This window comes from Pongo pygmaeus, chromosome 2 (assembly GCF_028885625.2).
Source record: "Pongo pygmaeus isolate AG05252 chromosome 2, NHGRI_mPonPyg2-v2.0_pri, whole genome shotgun sequence".
NCBI classification, from domain to species: domain Eukaryota; kingdom Metazoa; phylum Chordata; class Mammalia; order Primates; family Hominidae; genus Pongo; species Pongo pygmaeus.
The window spans coordinates 41,664,943-41,685,653 of NC_085930.1; the positions used below are offsets into that span (position 1 = coordinate 41,664,943).

General features: G+C 38.2%; 1 protein-coding gene and 1 non-coding gene across 10 annotated transcripts in view; both read right to left on the reverse strand.

Annotated features, from left to right (window-relative positions):
* The window catches only part of MORC1 (MORC family CW-type zinc finger 1), a 169,201-nt gene that overhangs the window by 55,265 nt on the left and 93,225 nt on the right, over positions 1-20,711 (reverse strand). For all 9 annotated transcript variants that reach the window (XM_054481556.1, XM_054481553.1, XM_054481554.1 and 6 more), the window contains 3 exons: positions 20,383-20,511; positions 17,769-17,874; positions 12,812-12,950 (listed from right to left, as the gene is read on the reverse strand). In XM_054481556.1, coding sequence (XP_054337531.1) covers positions 12,812-12,950; positions 17,769-17,874; positions 20,383-20,511 — 374 coding nt within the window. The remainder of the gene's footprint in view (positions 1-12,811; positions 12,951-17,768; positions 17,875-20,382; positions 20,512-20,711) is intronic.
* Positions 3,983-4,195, reverse strand: LOC129034496 (small nucleolar RNA U3). The gene has a single exon (XR_008501957.1). It is a non-coding gene; the product is annotated as a small nucleolar RNA U3 (small nucleolar RNA).

Genomic DNA, 20,711 nt, shown 5'->3' on the forward strand with positions numbered 1-20,711 from the left:
GACAGAGTCTCACTCTGTCACCCAGGCTGGAGTGCAGTGGCGTAATCTCGGCTCACTGCAACCTCTGCCTCCTGGGTTCAAGCGATTCTCCTGCCTCAGCCTCCTGAGTAGCTGAGGTTACAGGCACCTGCCACCACGCCCAGCTAATTTGTTCGTATTTTTAGTAGAGACCGGGTTTCACCATGTTAGCCAGGTTTCGAACTCCTGACCTCAAGTGATCCGCCCTCCTTTGCCTCCCAAAGTGCTAGGATTACAGGCAGGAGCCACCACACCCAGCCCCAAATGAAATGTTTTAAGGTAGTACAGAAGCAAGAACAGACACAGTAATGACCTCCGGTAACAGGGTGAAGGCAAAAATTCACTCACAACTGGAAGTACACAGCAGGAGATAGGGGAAGAATTCAAAGACAGCTGCACTGAGCACATTTTCTACCTTAGATCTATACCTAGAAGATTATACCATAGTCAATGAATGGGTTACATTTTAACTGTATCTTTAGTAAAGTGCACCATATCCTTAAGAATATTGGGTCTATTCCTCCCACCCATCTGAGTTCTGCTCATCTTCTTTAATTCTATCACATGCTACTTGTTTCTGAACAAGCTGAAATTTAGTCACCTTGAGGAACTTACACTGGTCAGACTTTTCATCTCTTAAAACTTATCTACCTCTGAAATGCTTTTCTCTTCTTTATAATTTATAGTTCTTCTAATTCGTTCAGGATTATTATCAATGTTCTTCATATGCATAGAAACTTCTTTTCCCACAGTTCTTTCTCTGAATTTACTATACCCCTCCTGACTTCCCTTCCATTCCCAATTCTGCCTGAGAAAAACAGTCCATCACATCAGCTATGCTCTGCCACGCCATCCTCATAATCCTCAATCTTGGATCAATGTCATCATTTTCCATCTTTGCAGAAATTCCAAGCTGCTAAAATTTGTGCAAGTTGAGTATCTCTTATCCAAAATGCCTGGGAACAGAAGTGATTCCCAGGACAGTCTGTCTGGGAATCAGATTTGGGACTTTTTGAATTTTGGAATATTTGCATATATATAATTAGTTATCTAGGGAACCCAAATCTGAACATGAAAACCATTTATGTTTCATATACACCTTATACACATAGTCTCAAGGTAATCTTATACAATATTTTAAATACTTTTGTGCATGAAACAACGTTTTGACTGTTTTGACTGCAACCTGTCACATAAACCAGATGAATTTTCCTCTTGTAGTGTTGTATCGCACTGAAAAAAATTTAAATTTTGGATTATTTTGAATTTCAAATTTTCAGATCAGTGATGCTTAAACTATATATAACCACTGAATCCACACTACAAGAAATATGCATAATTCTCATACTCTTCTGGATAATCTTTTCACTTGTCCCTAACTAGCTTCTGTATCCATCTCTACAAAGATTGTTCCAAATCTTTACTGTACCCTCCATATAAAGCCTGCCTCTTTCACTCAGATGACCCTAACTCTTTATAGGAAGGAAAAAAAAATAAGATTTTTAGGTGTGTGTGAACACCCTTAACTTCTTTTCCACAATCTCAGAGGAAAAAATGTCCCTCCTCCTGCCTTAACTTAAACCCTGCACCTGGGTCCTCGTAATCCTTACTTCCTGTCCTTGCTGGACTCCCTACATGAAAAAGGTCCCAGGCCAGGCGCAGTGGCTCATGCCTGTAATCCCAGCACTTTGGGAGGCCGAGGTGGGCAGATGACTTGAGGTCAGGAGTTCAAGACCAGCCTGATCAACATGGTGAAACCCTGTCTCTACTAAAAAATACAAAAATTAGCTAGGCATGGTGGCGGGCGCCTGTAATCCCAGCTACTGGGGAAGCTGAGGCAGGAGAATCGCTTGAATCCTGGGAGGCAGAGGTTGCAGTGAGCTGAGATCGCACCACTGCATTCCAGACGGGGTGACGGAGCAAAACTCCATCTCAAAAAAAAAAGAAAAGAAAGAAAAAAGGAAAAGGTCCCATCACACCTGTGTGCTGTATTTCTTCAATTTTACTGGCTTTTTCCTCTTACTCCAGAAACATTGTCTAATCTCTCCTAACCGCGAATTTACCTCAACCCTACCTAATGCTCTAGCTGTAACCCCATGTTTCTTTGCTCCTTTAGTACAAAACTTCCTAACACAGCTTATTACCCACGGCTTCCATTTCTTTACTTTCCATTCACCACTTCCCTTCATCCCACCTGGCTTTCCCTCTGAAACTTATCTTGCTGAGGTTGGCAATCGCCTTTCTGTTAAAAGGCCCAATGGACTTAGCACAATGCTTAGATCATAATAGATATAAAGGAAATACTTGCATACTTAATTTAATAATCTAATGGAATTGAAGTGAAAAAGTCAAAGCAAAATAGTAAAACACAAGATCAGGAGAAAGTTTTCCAAAGCATTAAGACAAAAAGTAGGATACTTTGGTTTATCTTTTGAAGCATCTTCTGTGGAAAGAGCGATTTACATAAAATTAGTGCACTAAATTTGCACGTTAAGTGTACTAAATGAAGTTGACCTAAATGAAAAATGTAAATACTTCCCCTAAAAGTTTTCCTTCTGGTTCTAATTAGAGATTGAGATTTCCACTAATAGATACATTTCAACTAATAGATGAAGATTTTCAGCATCAGTTTTGGGGCTGGCCTATAGTTTTAAAAATACATTTTTTTTAAAATCACATATGTACTTTTTTTGAGGAGTGCATTCTTACATCTTTGATTGAATTTTTGTAAAATAGAAATCTGAATAACACAGTTAACCTACTTCAAAATCTGAGTTACTTAATGAGTAGCTGTTTACCAATGATAGCATCTTTTTTTATCATCATCATCTTTTCAGATTTCAAAGAAGAATCATCACCCTAGAAAGCTTGAAAATATCAGTATTCATTTTTAAATGACACTTACAACTTCTCCCAGCAAGACTATTACATTTCTTTATGAGTTCAGAAAGTCCCGCAAATCACAGACTGAATCAGTGAGAGCTGCATAAGATGAACTGTCTCTGGAAGTAGAAAAACTGAAGAATCCTTAAACCAGGAATAAAGAAGTGAATATTGGTGGTGCATACATCTGGGAAGCAGCAGAAATGGAGATTCCAAAGCACCAGACCCAGAGATTCTTGTTTAGTCCATCTGGTGTAGATCTCAGGAGTGAATATTTCTATAAAATTGTGATGTTGTTTTCAGACAGACAGTCCCATAATCTTAGACTCACAGCCCTGGAAAGTAAAGAATGCTCCTTTCTAATTTTCTATCAATTCTTTGTGGGACTATAGAGAAAATACTTTTATGTTTCTGTACAGTTAGGATTTTCTGATTAAATTTACTTCACTTGGGACCTGGACTAAAAGAACAAATCTTAGAATTTAATCTGCAACTGATTATTAGTGGAGAGGGCATGTGAAGAGATTTGCCTCCAGAGACATTTACCTCCCTGGAAATATGTGTTTACATTTTAAGGGAGGAATAAAATCTGGGACCACAGAGACAAGACCAGAATTGTAAAGCTGGAGAAACTAGTCTCATCTTCCCCTACCCCCAGAGATCTGTTTATATTCCAAAGGGTAAGAGTTACAACTCAGGGCCCTTCCCAAAGAGCAAAAGAATGTGGAGAGGGTGGTTGCCACTCTCCTACAGAAATGTCCAGATACATTTTCTTTAGGAGTTCTTTGCCTGCAGTACAAATTGTAAGATATCATCTGATCTGACTCTCACCAGATCCATTGCTCCAGGGGTAAAAACCAGAGCAAAGGGTGATTCCTTGTGTTATATATAATACTTTGCTCTGCTCCAGAAATATCATGTTTATATTCAAAATGGTATTAGTAAATATAGATATTTCAAACATAACTACTTGTGATAGAAGATTGGCAACTGATATTCACGGGTTCTAAAATTTGAATGGGTCTTTGCAAACATCTAGCTTAATTCCTCACCTCCACCTTTTTTATTTGTTAAAACAGGAACTCCTCAACTGTGTCCTCTCCCTATTCCTCTCCCAAAGGAAGAGAGGAACGATCACTAAGAGCAAATGAACGGCCAGTTGCAGTGAAGCAACACTGGTTCCATGCTCAGGAGAGAATGCTGCGCCTCCTCCTCATGGTTTCCTGTGCCCTAAATGTTCAGAGAAGTTTCTCTAGAAATGACCTATAGACATGATCCCTGAAAATACAGTCTTAATCTTCTTCTTTTCACCGGCCTGATGGTACTCAGATCAAGGACCACAGACACCAGACAGGCCTGAGGTCAGTTGGCTTATGAACAACAGAGCTGGGACCTGAAGGCAGGGATCCTAACGCCAGGCCAATGCTGTCCACCACATCCTGCTGCTTGCATCTCCTTCTTCAAAGAGCTCCTAAGCATTCCTCCTTCTGTAAAGCTTTCCAAAGTCACTTTGCCTTCCAAACCTGCCCACTATAGACAGAGCTACTCAGAAAAAGAAATTATGTTTACAATTAGCAGTTAATTTCTCAACTTCTCTTACACAGAAGAGCTACTGAGCCAAACTGAAAATAGAAAAGCAGAGTCGTTCAAACAGCTTTGAACTAAGAATCAATCCTACATTTCAGATCTACCCCTATTCTTACATTGTTTACGTCACGTTGGCCAGAGGGGCAATATAATTTAGTAATAGAATGAGGGGTCTGGAGCCAGTCTGTGTTGGCTGAAATCATGGTTCGGCAGTTTCCTAACTCCATCTTTGGCAGATTATTTCTCTGTGACTCAGTTTCCTCATCCACAAAATATGAATCATAACAATCATAGCATTGTAATAAGGATTAAATGTCAGTGCATTTACAGCACTGCTGATAGAGGCACATTCTAAGTGTTATTATCATTTCACCCCTCCATTCATCCTTCTCGTTAGGTTTCTTCATCTATGTACAGTTACAGGAATTAGGTAGTTTTAGAATTCACCAAAAGTATATATAATTATGGAAATCTTGGGGGAGAGATTGGAGAGAAGGGAATTGGAAATATGAAAATATGTAATTCTCCTTTATGACAAAAAAACCCTGCGGTGACCACATGGTATAATACATGCAAAAACAAATAGTGGGTGAACCATGAAGTATATGTAGCTTAAGCAGCAATATCCCTCCCTTACACAAGCCTCTTCCATGGCGCTGTCCTAACTTCATATTTATAGTTTGGTATTTTCTGTTTTAAAAGGGATCCCAAAAATTGTATGAACCTCAGGCTCAAACAAAACAAAACAAAACAAAACTAGATCTGCTCCTGTTCAGAAGCATTTTAAGTAATACTTCATTTTATTTTCAAATGCCAGAAATTATTCCTAGTGGTCTTGGCTTGTGCCTACAAGGGCGGTCCTGCCAAGTGGAGGAAAGGTTATTCTAGACCCTTGTGAAGCAAAGTTCACGGACTAACGTCAGTTAGTTCTTTAGGACTCGATGCAAATCCCTGATGTGTCAGCAGACCTTACACCCTGGTTAGAATGCTGGACTTGGTGGGGGAAGACTAACTGAAGGAGTGGAGAGGTTAAATCACGTGAAAAATAGACCCCAGTTAAGATTAAGTATGAGCCTGTAATCCCAGCACTTTGGGAGGCCGAGGCGGGTGGCATCATGAGGTCAGGAGATCGAGACCATCCTGGCTAACACGGTGAAACCCTGTCTCTACTAAAAATACAAAAAATTATCTGGGAGTGGTGGCAGGTGCCTGTGGTCCCAGCTACTGGGGAGGCTGAGGCAGGAGAATGGTGTGAACCCAGAGGCGGAGCTTGCAGTGAGCCGAGTTTGCGCCAGTGCACTCCAGCCTGGGCGACAGAGCGAGACTCTGTCTCAAAAAAAAAAAAGGATTAGGTATGAATTTTACTCCAGCCTCCAGGAATTGAGACAGAGGAAGGGAGCAGATTCAGATCACAAATATGGTCAGGGGACAAGGATTGAATGAGGTTGAATCAGGGGTACAAGATACAAGGTTTAAGTTCAAAATCAGAACAACAGTCCTGAAACACAGTTCCCCAAACTGAATTCAAAATGTAAAGTTAGGTCCTAAGTAAGAAGGAAATTGGGTCAAGCAAATTGAAAAACAGGATTCAAGCTCAGAGAGGAAGACTCAGGTGGGCTTGTGCCCAGAGGGTACAGGCGTGGAGGCACAGACTTCCTTGAGAGGGGAGCAGTGAGCAGCCTGCTACGGAAGGAAGCCAAAGACTTGTATCTTACTCTGAGCACAGTCAGGGAACAGGCCCTGAGGTGTACCCCAGACACCAGGCAGCCTCTGATAGTCCCTGATTAACATGCACACTAACTGGGGACTGGTTGTACCTAGAGTTTAGATGCTCAAGGAGTTTTTGTAAGGTAGAGATCAAATAGGTGTATTTGCATTAAAACCCAAATTAGTATTCCCTGCAGTGAAAATCATTTCAGGCAACACATCTGAACCTCTACTCCTCTCTCCATCTCTGCTGATGTGAACAGGAATGACTGACTAGCATGCAAAGAGAGGGGTGTAATGTGGCAAGACTGCCTGCAACTGTCAAAGCTACTGCTGTCCTTCTGGAAGGAAAAATGTGTTCCCTCTGGACTCAAACTCCTCTTGGCCTTTGACGACAGCATTTGGTCACTTCTGTGAAACCCAGGAGTAGATAACAATGGATGGCATTCCTCAGTGTCAACCCCATGGCAAAATAAAGTTGCTTATGAAGCCAGGAGCTGAGAATGTCCTGAGTTCCCTGCACCACGCTATGCCACAATGCCAGGCTGTTCTGATGCCCTTTAATCATTAGTGCTGTCTGGGTCTGTTTAGTAAACCACAAATGCTGTTCCATCAGGAAGTATGATGTCAGCTTCTCCAAAAAGGAAGAATAAGAAAATAATTTGGAGAAGCAGTGCAAGTTAAGGAGTTGAACTCCTGTTAGACACCTACTGTGCCCAGCATTGCACCAGCTGTGGTAGTAGGAGGTACACAGAAGAAAGCAACAGATGATACCTGCCTTCAAAGGACTTGTACACTAGTTAATCATAAGGCAATTTGTTTAATGTCTCATTTGGTATGCCACGAACACAGGGCATAGGACCCACAAGTGTGAATATATCATGCATTATCCCTCTTCGAAAAGCAATACATCACCATAGAGAAATGAGATCTTTGTAGTAAGAGTAATAAAGTAACATATTTCATCTACAATAACTAGAATAGCCTCTTGTTAGACAAGGGCCTTTAGGTGTCACAAATTTTAGATCATGACAGTTTATATAAGGAGGCTGAAAAGCACTCTTGAAGAATAAATATATTTTCTATGGCATCTGTCACTATAGTTATACAGATTTGAAACCTCAGCAGCCTACACAATAATGACACATTAAAAAGATTAAGTTCTACACGGAAAAATGCATTCACATTCTTCATACAAAGCTGTACTCAGATATGCCATTCAATCTGAAAAACACAGCTAAAAGTTCGGCAAGCCTTCTTTGTTCTGCATTTACTGCTAAAACAACCAATGTGGGAATTGCCAGATTATACTATTTCATTTCTGTATGTATGTGTGTCCACATAAGCACTGAAAAAGAACAGAATTCTATTGCTGGAGTTTCTTCTCACCAGACATGAAGTCTTATAAAGGCTATATATTTGATGGGATGACTATGAACATGACAAATGAAATCCAAATGCAGTCTCTGTACTCCAATCCAAATACAACAGTTTATTGTGACCAGGTATAAGAACATTTTGGTCTTCAGTAATATATGCAGAAGTTGGTAAGTCTAACCTATGTAGAGTCAACCAATCCAATCAAATATAAAATACTCACCTTTCAGGATTTCTGCATAAATCAAATTATTCTTTCCATTCTTCATTGTTTGCTAAATACCTATTACATGAAAGCTGCAGGCCTAGGTACTATTGGGAATGCAAAGATGAAGAGAAATAGTCCTTTATTTCAAAAAGCATATAGTCTGATATGGCAGACAGATCAGACACATAGGTAACTATAATATTAGACACAAAGTGACTATAATACCAGGTAGAAGTAAAACATGCTCTAAGAAAAACCACTTGGGACAAAGGGAACTGGAAGGAAGGAGATACTTTTCTAAGCAGGTAAATGAAAGTAGGTAAATGAAAGATACTTTTCTAAGTAGGTAAATGAAGGAGATACTTTTCTAAGTAGGTAAATGAAATGAAGGAGATACTTTTCTAAGTAGGTAAATCATACAGGGATTGGCAATAGTTTTGGATCTTGAAGGACTGGAGAAGGACCAGAGGCTGCTCCAGACAAGAATGCAGAAACAAAGGCCTGCAGAGCCACATGGAAGTGAACACTTGTAAGAAATATGGAGAAGCTCAGTAGGAGCACTATACAGAGTGAAAGAAACGAATGCTATTATATTAATAGAAAGGCAACTAGTGTCAGATTATAGACAGCCCGGACTGTAGGCCAAGAATTGTATAGTAAATACAAAAGATTAATTCAGAAAGACCTAGGGGGACACATAAGCAATTCATCACACATTGCACAAATATATTGATTATGCAAATACACTACTCATTAACATTACTTAGGTATAAAGGGGTAAATATAGGGTAGCTTAATTCAGGGAGAAAGGTATGATCTGTCTTTTAATGATTGAGGGTATTAAGTGGATTTTAGATGGTACCATAAAATCCTGAATAAAGTGTAACTAAAACTAGGTTCTGTGTGCATGATAATGACACAATCATCCTTGTCATACAATAGAAGGTAGAAGAGAAATTTTAAGTTAAATCTGAGAAAGAGGCAAATTTGAGAATGGAGAGGTCCTGAAATACAGAGAATTTTATTTTATAACATTATGGTTTTAAAATTATTGCCTAGGTTTACCAAAAAATAACAATTATTCAGCTAATATGCCAATTACAACTGAGCAATCCAGTGAAACAATGGAAATAAAAGCTTCATCACTTGGCCAGCAGGTGGCACTTGTCACTCGGTATAGAAAACAGCAGGTAATGTGGAATGAAGCTGAAAGTAGTTAGAAACAGATTACTTATTCATCTATTCAGAAGGATAAAGATGGGGATGGGTTGTATTCAGAAGCACAATTTATAACAAGGATTTTGGCTTGTTGACATAGCTTATCAATTACATGGAGGACAACCCTTTTAGTCTATAAAATGCATCGCAGGTGACAGATCTTGAATTTGAGCTCTCCTATTAGGTTTACTGAACTTAGGTTATTTCCCTTAACAAATATGATTTGCAATATATAAGTTTGTTGCTACTGTAAATGTTCTTATGTCCTTTTTGTCTGTATTTTTCCTATGAGACTGCGAGAAATATGGTGCTGGAATTGGGCAAAAAGAAAATAAATTCCAGCTTCACCATTTAAAGTTATGTGCTTTGATTAAAATTATTTTTAACTTTTTTGGATTTCACTTTCCTCTTTGTTAAAATAGATATAACTAGCTGGAATGTTTAGGAATTAAATAAGATACCATGTGGCAACGATACCCTTAGATCTAGCTACTTCATTTTCTCCTATGGGACAACATCTAATGATTAGGATAACTCTCTTACCATCTAATCATTGGATACCCATAGAACCTAAAATCCAGAAAGATCTTTGATTTACCTGGTCAACCCTTCATTTTCCAGATCAAGATTTCTGCTACCATTAAAGCTGAAATGCAAGAGAGTTAAGGGATAGGGTGTTCAGGTTTAGGTCATTTTTATATTCACTACACAGGTCTGGTCAATTGATAAGTGGTCATTGGGAGTGGGATGGAGGAATAGAAAACAGGAGGTGGACAAATAATAATTACATGGCACATATTGTATGATTCTGTGATACTGAATGGGTGAATGGACACCAACAACAGACATACAGTGAATCACAGTAATAAACTAGCCAGTTCTTGACTTTTTCAGTGATGTCTAGCCTACACCTGAAACTGAATGGGGCCAATGATGCCTTGTTTTTCTAGCTTTCCCATCCTTTCTTATATCACATTCCAAAACTTCTTCTAAAGGGTTTTAGAAGGAGGACAGGAAATTTACACTGAACACTGCATGGTTTTTAGTCTTAGTTTTGACATCAGATAAATATCACCAAAACATAGTTTCTGAACATGTTCATGGATTATTTTTGTGAAAGGAGGAATCGAGGTCATCTTTCAGAGGTCTTCCGTTCAGTAATTACCATGTTATAACTATATGGGAGTTGCATCGTTATAACAAGTCACACCATTTTTAAAAGAGAGATACCACACAAATACTGAGTTTAATTTTTAAAATATGAAAGCTTAACATGTAATTTAAGTGACTGGTTCCACGAAAGAACAAATCAGTGCTCATCTCCAAGTGTTCCTTTAGGTTGTTTTTCTCACCTGAAATGCCCTATCCTTTTCCCTCTATTTACCCTAAACAGACTTCAAGATACAAGTGTCACTTCCCCTATATAACTTTCTTTGGTTTCTTTTTCTTTTTTCTTTTTTCTTTTTTTTTTTTGAGACAGAGTCTCGTCTTTCCCCCAGGCTGGAATGCAGTGGCGTGGGCTCACTGCAACTTCTGCCTCTCAGGTTCAAAGGATTCTCCCACCTCAGCCTCTGAAGTAGCTGGGATTGCAGGCGTGAGCCACCATACCCAGCTAATTTTTTTGTATTTTCTGTAGAGATGATGTTTCACCATGTTGGCCAGGCTTGTCGCAAACTCCTGACCTCAAGTGATCTGCCCATCTCAGCCTCCCAAAGTGCTGGGATTACAGGTGTTAGCCACCGTGCCCAACACCCCTATATAACTTTCTTTGATTGAAGCTGCCCTCACTATCTCCTGCAATAAACCTCTATTGCAGTGTCAGTTACAATAAGAAAACACATGTGAATTAATACTACTTTATAGTGGTTGCTCATTTTTAAATAGCTGTTAGACTTGGTCCACAAAAAGACTGTATAATATCTGACGGCATGTTTTACTTATTGATTCAACTACCTATTGAGTACCTGGTATATGCCAGCACTGTTTGGTTAACACAGATTCACAGTAAGTAAAACCAAGACTATCCCTGCTCTCACGGAACTTACATTTTGGTATTACAGATACTCTGTATTTCCCGTAATTCCCAGCCTGGGACAGACCTGAGGGCAAGTATGTGCTCAATGATCACCTCAAAATTAACTGGTTGCCTTTGGTTGAGTGAACCACAACCCAAAGCTTTCCTTGGTTACCACAAAAGCAGGGTCAGTTACAAGCCCTGAGTACTAGAAAGTACGTAAAAGATGTTAGGAATCTTTTCACAAAAAGATTTTGTAAAATTTTCCTTTTGCAAAAGGAAAAAGGAGGATGGAGTGGATTCTTATGTCCTTTGAAGTACGGGCAGTGAATTTCTATATAAATACTGCTAAATTTCTTTGTTTACATTTGAAACAAACTGGATCTATACCCTTGGCTTAAATCTTATGGAAAAAAAATCAACCACCAAGAAAAAAGAATAAACAGAACTGTTGGCCCAAATCTGCTATTCCACCAGCTGCCATCAGATTCTCTACCTCAATGATGAATACAACATCCAATCCTAAACAAACAACAAGCTAATTAAGTCTTGATGATTGGCATTATTAGTATACTGGGGTTGGCTATCATTGCTATAGAAAAGAAAAACAATGTCCAGAGATGGCAATAAAGATGCAATCAATTCATAATGTGCTGAATGCCTTCACAAAGCTACCAAGTATGGTAAATAAGAAAGAAAAATTAAAATATTTCATAACAAAAAGATCTGAATGTACCTAATTATTTATTAAAAGTCTGTGAAACCTTTATTTCTGACTTTTGTCTGACAAGAAACCATGACTAAAGGCCTTAAAAACTGTAGAAAGTTGAGCCACTTTTTGGAGGTGGGGAGTGCTTAGGAGAATGTGTTTCCAAAGTGACTCTCAGTATCTTTCCAAGAGAGACCCTAAGACTCCAGGGTAAAAAAGATGGCTCTGGTTTCTTTGGTTGTTATCTCAGGTGGTATCTGACTTGCACTGCAGAACCCTAGCAAGTTAAGTGAGGTAAAAGAGTAATCTTCTATGAGCCCAGGAAAACACTTACTATAAGCTGCTACGGCTGGGGAGCTTAACTCCCACTTCATCATTGAATTTTATATTTTAATAAGCATTTTATTTCCTGACGTCTATAGATGTGTCCACACATTTGGACATATGCTACAAGTGCTATTTGAGGAAGCCGACAGGCCACACATTTAAAAAATGATGAATTTATGTGCTAAATCTACAGAGATTTAATTATTAGTCAAGAAAATAAAATAATTTTTCTACATGCCACATTTTCTTACACTCGAAATTGTCATGGTTACCTACGTTGATTGATAGTAATGTTTTATTTATTGAATTTTCTTAACAATTAAATATGACTTTGACTTTCTAAGTTAATAGGTTAATGTTTTTTAAAAGAACTCTTTACCTTAAAACCCTCCCTCAGGGAAGAATGAAATAAAAACAGCCTAACCTTTGGAGTTACACAAACTTGTGCTGCGCCTTGACCACATGACCTTGGACATGCTGGCTGACTCTATAAGGCTCTATGTGCAGCTGTGGAGTAGAAATAAGTGTCCCTATTTCTCACATGCATTGTTGTATAGATGGGCTTAGATATCACATACACAGTATTTTTTTTACAAAACTCACCCTCTAGAACAGGTCTTAGATCCAAAATTCAAAGATGTCAAAAAGGACAGAAAAAAGAGTATACACAGTTTACTGTGTAAACCACTTTAGTCAATTTACACATATGAAACCAACAGTTAAAGAGTCAAGTAGAATTAGGGAGGAATTAATCACAACTCACCTGTGGCTGCTGTTCTGCCCGTCTATGTTGATACTTTACGACCGACTCTCTAAGTTGCTTCTCTTTCTCATTTTTTGATGGTGATACCGTGCTCATGGTGCCCAATGGGATGGAAGGTAGACGTTCTACCTGATGACAACTTCAGAATCAACAAGTACAAGATTAACATCAGGAGAAATATAAAACTACTTACTGTCTGTAAAAGATGACTTACTTCTACAAGGAGTTACTCTTTATGTCATATATCCAAAATTCAAATAGAAAGGAAAAGCATTGTATTCATGGCTTTCGATAACAAATAACCTTAAATCTCCAATTTGCATGGAAAACAGCCTAATAAAATACGTGGACAGTAGCATATATTAACGAGGATGGGAAAGCGTCAATTATATCGCTAATGCTTCACTTATTCTACATTATCATAAAATGAGGCCTTTTGCAAAAATTATTTTGGATCACTGAGCTTATCTCATCACTGCCATTCCCCCCACCAAAAAAAAATGGTAGCGAAATATATATGTCTCTTTAAAATATAGCAAATAATTATGCCTCTGAAACATATGGATTATCTGTTTGATGACCCAGGATGACTGTGAAGACCCGTGACTACGTGATGTGATGTAGGATTCAGCAATAGCCTCGGGAGGTAACGAGATGCGTTAAAGCCCCTTCCCCAAATCGCCCACTGGTCCTGACTGCAGCATCCTGCCCAAGTGCTCTGCTGCCATAAGAGTGTCTGCCTTCCAGCCTTACAGATATGCTGTTCTAATAACTTGTGGGTTAGTAAATACATAATAACGTAGAATGATTTGTAAATGAACAATAAACAGGCTATGGATGAGCACAGCCCTTGTTATAACTATAAAAAAATACTAATAACCCTCAAAGCATATGGTTTGGAAGGTTTGAGGCCATTTTTCCTTTTCTTACTTTTGTTTCTGTGGCTATGTACTGGGGAACTGAGTCAGCCAAACTGCTGAAAAAGTAAGATATTATTTTGTTCACTTTGGTATCAACGCTTGATCCAGACAAGAAGTTCAGCTCCCACTGGGCATAGCTTTGATTCAGGGCATGGAGGGGAACATGCAGTAGTGTCGTAAGACACTGAGGTCAGTTCTTCGAGCCCGCTCTAGGTCATGGAGTTTTCTATTATTGATTGGGGGTAGGGAAGGGAGGAGTTCCACTGAGCTACCAAAAAGAGGAGGGACAAAGTCCACAGAAAATACATGGGTGTTAGGCCAGGCAAGGGAGGAGGAGGCTGAGGATCGAGAGAGGACTTTCTCCCATCCGAAACAGTGAAGGAAAAGGGAGGCAGATGAGACCCACCATTTCTCTGTTTTTCAGGGCTGCAGCACATATTTTTCTCGCCCCATACCAACAGAGAAGAGTTAGGAACTACAATCAGATTCAGGTAGTACTGTGAAAAAACACTTAATTCCACCCACACATGGTGTTTGTTATTATCGTTATTTTCAAAGAAAGGTGTTAGGTAAACAAATTCTAGGGACAACTTCTATATATACAGCAACCCACAGTGTTGATTTGAAGACATCTGTGGGGTGACATCTATATAGGCTTCTATTTCATTTCAGAAAAGAACCTGTGACAACATTAAGTTTTTATTCAGAAGGAAGAAACCTCAAGCATTTTATTAGAATGCAATTCATTCAACTGTCTTCATTTAAAGATGTTTGGAAATGAATTACACTTTAATATGCAATACAATCCATAAATATTTTTTAACATCCTTTTCAAAATTCAGACATTTTTGGTTCAGCCAAGTAACAGGCATCATTTTTTCTCTGCTGGTAATCCCTATTTTCAATGCAGATAAGTGCATGGTATGAATGTAATGGAAGCATACTGATGGCTATTTCTCAGATACTGTGTCAGAAATGTATAGCCTCCCTCTGTGCTCGAAGTGGAAAACAAAACCAGGCTCCAGTGGTTTGAAAAAAGAATGGCTCCACCTTACCCTCTCCGGGTTACTAAATACTACCATTTGTAAGATGTATTTTGTCCACTAAAAAGTATCTGAATGAAAGTAGGCTTCCTGAAATGGAAAAGGATGCCTTCCAACAGACAATGTGATAAGGCAGGAAGAGTACAGGTTTTGCATCATTTTGAAACTTGGCTTCCAGTTTCAGCTGTAGTGAAGAATTCTGGGCAAGTCACTAATCCTTTCTTAGCCTATTTTCTTCTCTGAGAAATGGGGAAAGTTCATAGGCCTTTTATAAAAATGGAATGAGATAGCATATATAATTGCAAAGTAAGAGAAAGTTATTACTATGTTTCCAGCCCAAGTTCTAGTTACACATTGTTCATTCAAATGCTGTCTGTTGGCAATGGCCTTGCTGACAATTGGCAAATAACTACTGACAAGAAACCGTATTTTCTGTAAATACAGACAATGACACTTTTCACCCCATTACTCTGTCCTGCTACTCATAGACTATTCCCTAATAAATAATTATACTTGTCATCACTTTAATACACTTATTTTAAGTGATTCTATCCAAGTCCAATGGCATATATGTCAGGGGTTTTGCCTAGCAATAATGTATTTTGAAGCATATTCTCAAGGTGTAGATGGCCCATCCTACCATTTTGAATCAAAGAACTGAGCAAGGTCATCAGAATAATTTCTTCCCCCTCCCTGGGAATCATCATATCTACATCACCATTAAGGAGCTCCCATGAAGGAAGTGCCAAATCTCAATTAACTGCCCTTTTAATAAATTTTGCTTTACATCTCCCTTAAATCTCTTGCTGCCACTTTAAGCATATTTTTGTCACAATCTTTTCAGTGAAAATAAAACACAGATGGTTAATATCATGTCAGTATATTTAAAGAATCAAGGACTTAAGAAAATTATAAATATAAGAAAACATTTTTTGCATTTTAGGCTTTTAATTCTGTCAACATGGCTAAATTTATCTAGCCACTCATCACAAGTGGCACTGTTCTTATGTGTAAAAGAGACAATTAAATCAATAAGATCTTGTATTTGATAGCACAAGGTGACTACAATCAGCAATAGCTTATTATACATTTTATGATAACTAAAAGTATTACTTGAAATGTTCTAACACAAAGAAATGATAAATGCTTGAAGTGATGAATACCTCCATTTACCCCGATGTGATTATTACATACTATATGCCTCATCAAAATATCTCATGTCCTCAAAAATACATATACATATCATGTACTCATACAAATTAAAAATTAAATTTTTAAAGAGAGACAGAATTAATACAGCTTTGAAACTAATTTTACAATGCTCTGTGATGGTACTGTTACTTTTCAGAAGGGGGTGAGTCTGTGCCAATGCAGGGACAACAGTAAGTTGAAGGTAAGGGAAACTGCAGAGGACAGCTTCCCAGTTCTGTAGGTCTGACAGTGCCCAAGACTGGTCTAAGAAATCCTAGGGATAGGGTTACATCTGTGGGAAGTAGCCTAAATTCTGGGATCAAGGGCCTCTAGTGACCAGGGACTTTCAGCAGGTTGTCCTAACTATGGGGCTTAGCTGGATCCAGAGAAGATGCATAAAGATCCTATAATTATACCACATTCCAGTGTATGGGAAGCTGAGTTAAAGGGAGGTTATATAATTTCTGAGATTTCACAGCTAATAGAACCAGGAGTCAAACCCAGGCAGTCTGTCTCCAGAGTCTGAACTCTAAATACAACCCTAGACTATATGAAATTTCTTAGTTCATGGCAAGTTCATATGATTAACTATTCTTAATATTGAAACTGAGCCAACACTTTGTTCCTATTTGGGAGATATTTAAGTCCCAAGTTGGGGATGAACGCAGGTTAGGAAACAGAAGATCTTGGCCAGTGGCTTCATACATAGGTTTCTTAGCCTGGATTTGGGTTTGAATTCTCATTTTTCCAAAATAAAGAAGAATAGATCAGTGTTTTATAATCATGGTCCCTGGAGCTCTAGGCTTTCTGCAGAGTAGGGAACAGAAATAAAAAGTGGATACCTTTGGTTCCCAGCCTCTAATTCAATCAGGACATTTGCATTTATCTACTTTATTTTCGGGTTCTGTGACAAGTTTTTATTTGGGAAAAACAAGGTTGCATTGCAAAACAAGAAAGGGACACGAAAAAACCTGGGCCATGAGAAATCTAAGACCCTTTGCCACCTCTGACATTTTTCTTCAGTCTCTAAATATAAATAACCTAAGGACTCTAGATGAAAGGGGTTTTAGCAGCAGTTTCCAAATGTTTTCTTTTTCTTTTATCTTTTTGCTCGTCTTTTTCAGAGCTAGATAAAAAAAAAACCAAACAGGAGTTATTACCCTAATGTCTATATTAAAAATATTGATTCACGTATCCAGCTCAAAGGACTTAGAACAGACTGCATGGAAAAGCAATGCTTGACTTAGGGGTGCCTTTGTTAAAGGGGAATACTAACCATTTTCCCTATGGGGGAAAATATTAGTCTAAAAGGGCTTGTAATAACATTGACATCCTTCAATATTTAATCAGTCTTTTTCCTGTTTTAGTCTGAACTTTTTCCTCCAAGAGTGTAAAGCAATGAAATCAATATATGATTTAAGCAGAAAAAGCATATGGTCTAACAGTTTAATGCCCCTGGAGACACTCTCTGAGTAACACTCCTGTACAATAAGGACATATGTTGTATGAAAATGAACTGGAAGGAAGAACTCTTAAGTACCAGGTTGTGGTCTCCCATGGGTGGAAGTGCAGAGCTGCTCACCCCAACATCTTCAGATAGTTACACCCAGATTTCTATTACTTGATGGAAAAGCACACCAATGAAATAATCTTTGCACAGGTAGCAGGGCATTAGAAAGAGTTTGAAGAGATACCAGATACTAAGCTAAAATCTATATCATAGATTGACATTTTCAAGGTTCATACATATGAACTTTAGAAATTAAAAATGAATAAAGAATTTTAGAAAATAATCAAAAATACCTGTTTTCCAAGCGGTTGGGATTATTAGCACAAATCCAAATGTCAAAAAATTCTTTTCCCTGATAATTAGTAGAGGAAGGTAAGACTCTCCATTTAAGACAAAGATCTGACAATCAAAACAAAATGACACAGAAAAGAGATCAGAAATGAATCTATCATAGTAAGATGTCAGTTTGCACATACCAAAAGTATGAGGTATCTCTCAATCCAAAGACAAGTGAATCCTTCATCATATACCATTATTCTTGATGACACATCTATTCTAAGGTTCTATGAGCTACTTCAGGACCCCAGAAACAAGTTATTATTATTATTGTCTCAGTTCCCTCCAGTTAGTTTCTGCTACTTTCAGCCAAAAGAACCTTAAATAATACATCCACTTCACCTCCTCTAAAACCAAATTAACAATTTCAGCGACTTGACTCTCCCATTTTCTCTGACCTACTACCCGTCTGCTGACAACACCACTTTCTGTCTCCAACTACATGATTAACGTAAGAAGGAAAACCATGGTCTCAACTAGCATAAAATTAAATTGAAAGAAAGAAAGAAGGAAAGCAAGAAGGAAGGAAGGAAGGAAGGAAGGAAGGAAGGAAGGAAGGAAGGAAGGGAAGTTAGTTTTTTGAACCATATACACATTTTCTTCTGTACTTTCTTCTGTTCTTATTCCCCTCTCCAGTCTATAGTTTCTGATTTCTTCACCCACTTTCCAAAACAGTCCTTCCTTGCCTTTAGGACGAAGGCACACTTCCCTCTCCAGGCTACACTTAGATTTAATCCTGAATTCCCTCCAGACACACTGCTAACGGCTCGTAGGTTAACACTTGTCTCTTTCTTCTAAGGCAGAGACAGTCAGCATACACAAAGGTTAAGAACTTGAACAGCTCCACCTCTTACCACCTCTATGATCTTGGACAAATTATTTAACTTCTTATATTTCAGTATCATTATCTATTAAAAGATTAATATTATATTAGTACTTATCTAAAAGTTACTGAGAATGAAATGACGTCCTCCTCCTCATCATCATCATAAAAACCAACACTGCTAGACACTATCCTTAGCACTTAGTAAACTTTATTAATTCACATTATTCTTAAAACTCTATAATGTAGCTACAAGTACTAATCTCATTTCATAAAAGAAGAAACTGAGACTTAAAGAAGTTAAACAATTTGCCCAATTTTGTATAGCTCTTGGGTACTGGAGATTGGATTCTAACAGTACCTGGTACAAATCAAAATCACAGTAACTGTTATCCATTATTATTAGCATGTGACAGGCTGTCACATACTGTCATCAATTTCCTCAATTATACCTTCTAAGTATCTGTCATGTATGATTCTTCTAACTCTCACTGCCACACCTTCATTCAGACATTTATAATTCGTCACCTGGATCCTAGATTACAACAATAGTCTCCTGTTCTAGCCCTTCACCAAGTCATCCTTCACTGAGCTGCCAGAACAACTTTAACTACAAGTTACCTCTGACCAGTCAGGTCTTCCTTGGAATACTCCCAGGCAAAAGGCTGGGGAGGTGCTCCCCGAGAGCTGTATAAATACTTCCACAGAGTTTTACACACTATAGGCTGCTTTTTTGTTTGCTCGTCTGTTTTTCTCTCCTGAGCTGTTAGTTACAGATATTACAGACTCTTTAATTCCCTGCCCCTTTGTGTAGTGGCTAGAAAACATATCAGTAAGTGCTGAATGTAATTATCCTCCTATGGAAAAAATTCCAATACCTCCCGCTTGCTTATCAAAGTAAAACCTTATCCTGACATTCAAGAATCTCTAACATCTTTACCCAACCTAATACTTTTGTCTTATTATTTATTCATTGTTCAGTGATTCAGTTGTCAGTTACTAAACTCCTACTATGTATTAGTGTTACATATTAAAAATAGAAAGATGGCTCTTTCTATTACTCTTTCACAAACATTTTAGCTGAAGTGAACACCTGATATTAACTCACATTTCCCTACTCTTCATCTCTGCCTATCAAAATTCTATTTTAATTAATTAATTTATTTTTTTTGAGACAGGGACTCACTGCGTTGCCCAGGGTGGAATGCAGAGGCACAATCACAGCTCACCACAGCCTCAACCTCCCAGGCTCAAGCGATCCTCCCACTTCAGCCTCTCAAGTAGCTGCGACCACAGGTGTGCACCACCGTGCCTGGCTAATTTTTGCATTTTTTGTAGGGGTGGGGTTTTGCCACGTTGTATAGGCTGGTATCGAACTCCTGAGCTCAAGCAATCTACCCACCTCAGCCTCCCAAAGTGCTAGGATTATAGGCATGAGCCACCATGCCTGGCCTGAAACTATTTTAAAGACTATCACAAATGCTACTCCATCATAGAATCTTGCCTCTACTCCCCCATCCTTTTCTTTGAACCCTCAAATAATTATTTGTCTCTATTATATCATTTACCTTATTTTTCCCTGTATTACAATTATTTTCACACTTATAACTTTCTTCTAGACTGTAAACTCCTGGAAAGCAAGATGTCTTACTCACCTTTGTCTCCCTCATCCCTCATTTCTTAACACAATGACTTGCATATTTAAGAATTCTTAATATTTGGTAATTAGAATGGACTTCAACACTCACCACATTGTACGATGAATGGGATACCCATGGCTTGTCTTCTTTGATATTGAATAGAATTTAAAGGTTTCTCCACGTCGATGTCATTCTGGTATCCAAATTCATTGCAAAACAATGTTAGATTTCTATTATCTTTAAAAAAAAAAAAGCAGGCAAAGAATAACAAAAAAAATCATTAAAATCAAAACAATTGGCAAAGGGAAGTGTGTATATACAATATGATCTCAACTGTGTATTAATACATATACAGAAATAAGAGATTAAAATATCAATATTGGTTGTCTCTGAATAGTGATATGATGAGTGAAAACTATTTTCTGCTTTAGTCTTTT